The sequence below is a fragment of the Odontesthes bonariensis genome, chromosome 9, assembly GCF_027942865.1.
Source record: "Odontesthes bonariensis isolate fOdoBon6 chromosome 9, fOdoBon6.hap1, whole genome shotgun sequence".
NCBI classification, from domain to species: Eukaryota; Metazoa; Chordata; class Actinopteri; order Atheriniformes; family Atherinopsidae; genus Odontesthes; species Odontesthes bonariensis.
In genome coordinates this window covers 18,711,316-18,718,853 of record NC_134514.1, presented here as the reverse complement: position 1 = coordinate 18,718,853, position 7,538 = coordinate 18,711,316, and the positions used below count along the sequence as shown (strand labels likewise).

Below are 7,538 nucleotides of genomic sequence, written 5' to 3'. Positions count from 1 at the left end.
GACTCTTTTCAAACTTTTCCGCTGCCTCTTGACAGGATTTTGGACCAAACCTGAAAGCCAGCCCCGTCCAACGGGCTATTTTACACACCGGTAATGGGAACGTTTAAAGCCTGTATCGTACATGCATCGGTAGCAGTGCTTTAGTGATTGGAGGCCTCTTGTTTCAGTCACTGAACTTTTTAAATCAAGTGTATTTGCATTTTCAGAATTTTTTTTCTTTCAGTGTGGGGGGAAAGGTGTCGTGTCGCCACAATTTTCCAAATGTTTTCCTTTACAAAATATTCATTTTTATACGGAGGAACCGTTTTATGGCATGATGATGATGATGTACTCGGGCTGTGTCTTCAGGTCACTTCCAAACAATTTACAAAGAAGTGATATCTGAAAGTCTTATAAATTAAATTTGATTAAGAACCATATCCACACATCTTTTAACAAATAATTTTGGGGCACAATGACACTCTTAAATCGAAGGCAACTCAATAACTTGGTACACAAAATTCTATCATCAACATCTGGTCAGAAAAAAAATACACAAAGTGTCGAAACTATACATTCACCTACTTAGATTTAAGATTTTCTGCTGTTGAATGTCTTAACTCTCATTCTCAGTGCCAACAAAAAAAAATCTGCTTTACATTACCCACTCCACTGACCTCAAAATCATCAGTTCAGAAAACAGAACCTGTTATCAGTGGTGTCGCCGCTTTGCCAAGATCTGGAAGGAGACACAAACCGTCTCCTCTAGCTAGGAGGAAATTTATTAATAAGATCACCACCCAGGAACCCACCAGGTCTGCCATAACTGGCAGCTACTGGGACGTCAGTGTCAACCAACCAAATAAAATTAGGTCATGCAATGCATGTATTTCATAAACGTTCACCTTTAACACACCTAACCTGCACTTACTCTTCACATCTGTATCTCTTCTACTTCTACTCTGTCACTTAAATAGATTTGATATTTAGAGCCTTGGTCCTCAGTTGTAAATAGCTTTGGATAAAAGCATGTGCTATAAGTGTGTGCTCCTATAGAAGATTTTTTTATAACACTACTGAAGTCAGTTGTCCTTAATAAAATCATTACTTTGTGTATTGCACTGTGTATTTAAATGTTCAACAGACTGCTTTCATATATTGTTTAACTAGTCTGTTGGCCATCCAAAATTCTTTACACCACAAGACACGTTCAGCCATTAACACTCATTCAAACAAGACCTTTTAATCTATGCTATTCCGTGCTTCTCCCTGTTACACGCACACTAACACATCGATGAATTCATCTCGGGGCGATGTGGGGTTCAGTATCCTTCTCAAACAGTGGATGAACCCTAAAACTGCTTGATAACTCTTTGATCTCATAAGCCCACATACTGTAAGCCCCACTTATTTATCAGTAATAATTTCAAATTTAAATGTATGCTTTGGCTGTATCATCGATTTTGGTGTTGGTTCCTGAAAATATCTGAATCATCAAAAATAAAACACTTTTAAAAATCAACATATACCGAATAGTGGAAGATGACGTACTCCTATAGTGACGTGGTGTCAATATTTACTCTCACATTCTGAGGGATAACTCCAGATAATGAAATGAACGTGTGTACCTCCAGGTAGTAAAAACACAAAAAGTGCAGGAACAGAAACTGTAGGCAGTAACATCCCACTCCTCCAAGTTGACGGTCCACAGAGCCGGACACTGTGCAGTTCTCTTGCAGTAGCTTGATTTGAAATGCAAATAGGTACTGTCTCAAATAGAAAACATCTGTAACGATCCTAAAGATTAAGAAATAATAATACAAATAACAACAACTTGTCCTCAATCAGTTCAGCTTTGAGCAATAAACTAGAAAAAGGGGAATTCCCCTTGGCTGGCTCAGAGGTGCTGCTGTCCCATCCTGATGACTTCTTAACTGGGAGAATTTACAGGTGAGCTCCTGGTGGCACTGTCCCAGATTTCAGAGGACATTGTCTCTGTTGCTATGCACGGGATTTAATCAGTTCATTTAAAACGTATTTAATGGATACAACTTACATGCCAGTTTTAGTATTTTGGATTGTGTCATGATCTACTTAGAAAAAAATTGCTTTTCTTTTACTTAAAACAATAGTGCTTTCTGTTTTCACCTGTTATGATTGGACAAAACAAACGTACCTGTACAAACCACGTGTATGATGTGTGTATTCTGCAACATGAGGGATGGCTTTCCTTTTTAGTTTCTACTGTTTTAATGCAGACGTCAACAGTTACTTACCAACTCTAAAGATGTATTGTTTGGTAAAAAAAACACACAAACACAAAAACAAAACCCCATCCCTTTATTGTGTGCAGAATTATTTGTTACTCTCCTGCTTTACACACACTCTATTGCCATGCTTTTCTTGCCAAACCGTGGCTATCTTGTGGGATATCTTGGTTTATTGCCGCTGCTTATAAGCTTCTCACTTTCTCACGTTCATCCCTCTGTCCTTGCCTTTGATTCAAATGCGAAGGTCTTTCCCGGGCAAAGCCCCTGAACCTGATTAGGATTCAACCATGCAGAGACTGAGTTGGGCCGCTGAGAAAATGCATTGTCGGGGTTTCTTCAGTTCCGCCCCGCAACATGCATAACGATAAGTCGGCCAGTTAGAGCGGAGCTCTGTGGTAGAGGTTGTTTATGTGGATTGCTGGGTTAGGGTTCCGCCCACCGAGGTAGCTCTGATCGCAGGGCAGACAGGCAGAGAGTGTAAAATGGCGCACAGCTGTCGGTGGCGGTTCCCCGCTCGGCCCGGAGGGAGCAGCAACTCCGGTACCGGGAGGAGAGCGGGCCGAATCCGGGTTACTGCCTCTTTACGGAATGTATCGGGAGCCCACCCAAATGCAGCTGGACTCGGACCGGGGTTTGATGCTGCACTACAGGTCTCTTCGGTTATCGGGAGCAACCTGCAGAAATTTCGGGATGTTTTGGGGGAATCGAGCGACTCGAGCAGCGCAGAGGTAAGCACAAGACAAGCCGAGAGCATCGATTAGACAACAGCTGGACACGGTCCACCTGGAGGACCGTTTGGTGCCTTTGAGAAGAGGAGCTAACGGTTACTGTCCCCAAACCATCTTCTCCGGTGCGCAAACTTGTCATTGCCAGGATGCTCAGTTAACTTTGAGTTGGTTGTGTGGCCTTAAACTCTACAGTATGTTCACTTTTGCAAGAAATAACACAGCCTCGGCATATTCTATTTTCATCTCAGCATTTGTACTGTTAGTAAAGTTTTCTTCTTCTCAGTAGTGTGAGGACATGATACATCCTCACAGTTTGGATGAATTGGTGCTAACGATAGTTTGCTAGCCAGACCGCAGCATAGAAATCCCGGCGTTAGTTCGTTGATTACAACAAACAGACCATAACATATGGCACAAATACCAGCACGGTTTGCTAATGGAAACTGTGCAACTAAGCCATTACAACTGGTTTACTGGTTAGCAACTCGGCAATATCTCCTTATCAAAGCCTTCACGGCTGTATGTGTTGCCTTATAATTCATACATTGACACTGTAAAAGTTAACGTCCCACATAAGCGTTAAGTTAACATCATACAGTGGACTTGTGTTTAAGCAGCTGTTTTTATTACGCCTTTTCCTTGTGGTCTAACAATACAGGAGCTCCAAGATAACGTATAATGTGTTCACAACTTGAAGGAAGCGAGAGTACACTATTGTGGTTTGTAATGAGCTAACGTGAACTTAGCGTCTGCCCGCAACGGGCTCCCAGAACGGTCTCCTCGCTCAACCTGATTCAGGTTTCTGCCGCATAATGTCTAAAGTTAAATAGCCAAGTACTATCACCAAGAGCTCAGGGCTAACTCTTTCTTGGTGTCAACGTTCCAGCAACGTTTGACCAGCCTAGCTGTTTTGTTAGCTTGCAGGCTAGCTGTCTGTATCTCACAGCTAAAACTACACCATTATTCTCCTGTCATAAACGGTGTTAAAGTTGGGCTTTTGCTCGGGAGGTTGCCGTTTTTTTTTACCTCTGAGCAGCGTATTGATACGCAGCGTATGAAAGCACCTGGGCTGAAGTTTTCTGGAGCTCATACGCAAAACTAAATTTCCATTGCTGTTTAGTGTTAAGCTAGGACAGCTACCATGCTACGCACTACGCCACGCTAGCCGTTGGGGCTATTGCTGATGCATTGGAAAATGGGAGGTGGACATGTTTTCCCCTTCTCTACACAGCCAGTACGTAGCTAGTACTAACATAATATTGGGTTTATAACGCCTGGTGATTACGTCTGTTGCACAGTCATGTACGGAAACCCAATCTCTTTAGCGTATAAGTACTATTGAGCGTGTATGGATGTGTTTTTTGCGTCCGATTTTGCCCCGTTTTAGCAGAGGAATAAGGCTTGCTAGTGACAGTGCGCATGCAGGGCTGGCTACAATAACAACGAGCCCCTTCTTGACGGACCGTGTGATGTGGGGGTGTGTTCGCCTTAGCGAACTACCATCTTCCTTCTTCATGATGAGCAGCACGCGTTCATTGCAGTGGGAGTACACCGAGTGGGGATGTTTACCACCAGCTTTAGAGCTCCTAATCTGAGCTCAGACGGAACACTTATTCGGTTAAAGCACATCCGTATTTTCATTCCCGATACACCGGCCTTTAGATATGTTTTAGTTTAATTCTTAAATCAAATAGGTTTTATTAAAAAAAAAAAAAATAAATCCACTTCATGTTTTTTCAAGCGTGTTTTGGAGATTGTGAAACGTTTCATGATAACAGAGCAGCCAGATTTAGTATTTATTTACATTGACGTTTAATTTTATTTAGGCTGAAATAACATCGTAGTGAATGAAATGGGCATTTAAGAAGATAGTGGAGCCTTTCTTTCTGAAGATTCATCACAATTAAGAAGATAGAATTATAATGTGGACCATTGAATCCTTATTGAAGCTTGAAGTGTATGGATTTTTACTAGATTTTCATCAATTTTAAAATGGATTTGTTCTATATCAGTGTTTAATAATGTTCTAGGAAATCACTCATTTTACTCCAATTGTATTTAGTGGCTTTACAAGCACTGTGACCGTAAAAACACAGTGTAGCTTGAATTTCACGACTGTGGACTATGATTTTCTTATTCATATTTAAGAATTTTCACACGTATGTTTCACCATAAAGCTTTGCCAAAGCATTATTTGGGATGTGTGGACAAGGACTAAACCAGTAAATCCCCATGGAACCTTGAAGCCTGTGGAAGCTGAGGACTCAGCATGGTGATTTCATCAAGAGGCAGTGTGCAGTGCTGGTCTGGCCAGACCGAGGCAGGGTTGCTCAAGCTCACTGCAGCCCACTGAGCTCACAGGGCAACCCCGAACAGAGTGCCAGCCGGACTCTCGGCCACCCCTCCCTCCTCCATCCAGGCAGAAAAACCTAAATCCACTCCAGACACACACAACCCTGTCTGAGAGGCAGAGCAACTTTTCTTCTGACAGCTGCCACTTTGGAATGGATTACTAAGCCCATTGGGGTGCCTCAAAAGGGACTCTCGTTGGCTGTTGCTGTCCAAATGAAGGCAGTTAATAGCTTTTGTGTGTGAGAGGAGAATTCATTTTCTTGATTCCAGGCAAATTGTAATTGCTTGTTTTGGTGCAGACCACATAAACTTTTTTTTGTAAATGTGTGACCATATCACCCCAGAAGCTCAACCCCATATATCACTTTCCCCTCAAATGTAACTTTGCATCATTTCCTCTTTATGTTTTTCAGCAATTAGAGCCTTGCCTTCTGTTGCATCCTGTCTACACACATGTTATTATCAAAGTTTAATCATTCATTCCAAAAAATGTAGCTGAATAGATGTATCAACCTAAATGTCTCTTTGCATCACTAGTCTGAGAGAAATGGTGTGCTTGAGCGGAAGGGGCTTTAGTCCAGCAGGTGTTTGGCCTATTTAAATAGCCCCCCCCCCCTTACCCATCCCCAAGACAGCGTGTGGACTGGAGCAGGAAGCTTTGTGTCTGCTTTTATTCTAGCTCTCACAAAGTGCGGGCGGCTGAAAGAGTGCAGGCAGGGATATCAAAGGGTGCTTGGCAAACCCCCTCCTCCCAACGGGACATCGCTGGGTGGAGAATTAGTCACAGACCCTCCCATCCACGGCTTTATTCTGCTACAGCAGGCGGGCAACGAGCTTTCACCTCTGCTTTAGGAGTTGCCTGAGTGAGAGAAAGGCGGCAATTGTGTCGTCTTTCTTACCCTTTGTGTGTGCGGTGGAAGGGGCAGGGGTGTCCCTCGGACTTTATGTCTCTCATTGCAATCAGGAGCAGGCGTGCTTTCTTTGTCTTTATTTTGATTAAAACTTCAATTTCTCTGCTTCCTTGTTGTGGATCAGGGCTCGTGGGTGTCTGCTCGCCCCTGTGTTACTGCGTGTGTGTTTGTAAGAGTACGAGACGCCGCGCACTCCCGTCAATCAGTCTGTTTGTCTTTGCCCACTGACTGCCTTCATCTCCGTATGTGTGAGGTGTAGAAAGAGGAGGTATCCCACCCCGAGCAGTGTTTGTTTAGGTCTATGTGCTGAGGAGCAAATGTGAAGCAGTTGTACTTTGTGTTTAGACACTTGGAAAAACAAATGTCCGCCTTTTGCTTGGGGGCTGACAGGGGTCACCATGGCATAATTCACTTCTGTGGCCTTTGTTTTTTTTTTTTTGTTTTTTTTTTTGGTAACGTGTCATCAGAGAGACATAAAGGAGTATGAGCTCATGGGCTATTTACATTCTAGGAAGTGGTGACGCATAGTGTCTGTACTGTACATCCAAAAGGAATGCTTCCTGGAATGTGTCAGGATTTTTTTCCCCCAGACTATTAGGGAGGAGGGATGTCTATAGAGGTTTTCTGTAGCATGAAACTGTTAAGGCTGAAACTAATAAACATAATTAACATCAGAGTCAAAGTCCTACTTTTGCCCTTCTGATTACTTTCTTCGATGTTTCGCCTTCTTAGAAATGGGGGATATCTAAGTTTGAACCCTGCTTTAAATGTGTTTTTGTTGTACTTAGGAAACATGGGATGTAAAATAATTGTGAAGTTGATGGCATTCAAACATGTCAGGTAATTGTTATTTTGCAGGTACTGTGATATGTAGGCTGGTGTAATATGTGAGGGCAGGTAGGTAACTGTTTTGGGTTCGACAGTTGCAACAGATAGTGGGAGCTTTATCGGGGGTGTGCTTCCAGCTCAAACTGCTTTTCACAAAATCCCACCTTTTAAATGTTTTTTCTAAAGTTTAAACAGTATTAGACACAGAGATTTGAGACATTTTTGTCCCGCTTCGTTTGAAATATGGTTTAAAATACTAAATAAGACGCAATAAATGTGAGTAAAACAATTTCACAGCTGGAACTGTGTAAGTCTCTAGATCTGTGGTGGTATTGCAGTTGAAAACTTTGTGGAAAAAAATCGTAATATGATGGACTAGTATCTGCTGACTGATTTCGTCTGCAGCCAGTTGTTTATATTCAGTTCCATTTCTCCTAAGCGCCGTCTTGAAAGCCCCATTGACTCAATAA

At 42.4% G+C, this 7,538-nt stretch overlaps 1 protein-coding gene across 3 annotated transcripts in view; it reads left to right on the top strand.

Annotated features, from left to right (window-relative positions):
- Window positions 1–2,706: 2,706 nt before the first annotated feature.
- The window catches only part of kmt2a (lysine (K)-specific methyltransferase 2A), a 36,335-nt gene continuing 31,503 nt past the window's right edge, over window positions 2,707–7,538 (top strand). For all 3 annotated transcript variants that reach the window (XM_075473493.1, XM_075473494.1, XM_075473491.1), the window contains exon 1: window positions 2,707–2,977. In XM_075473493.1, coding sequence (XP_075329608.1) covers window positions 2,732–2,977 — 246 coding nt within the window. In that variant the 5' untranslated portion in view covers window positions 2,707–2,731. The remainder of the gene's footprint in view (window positions 2,978–7,538) is intronic.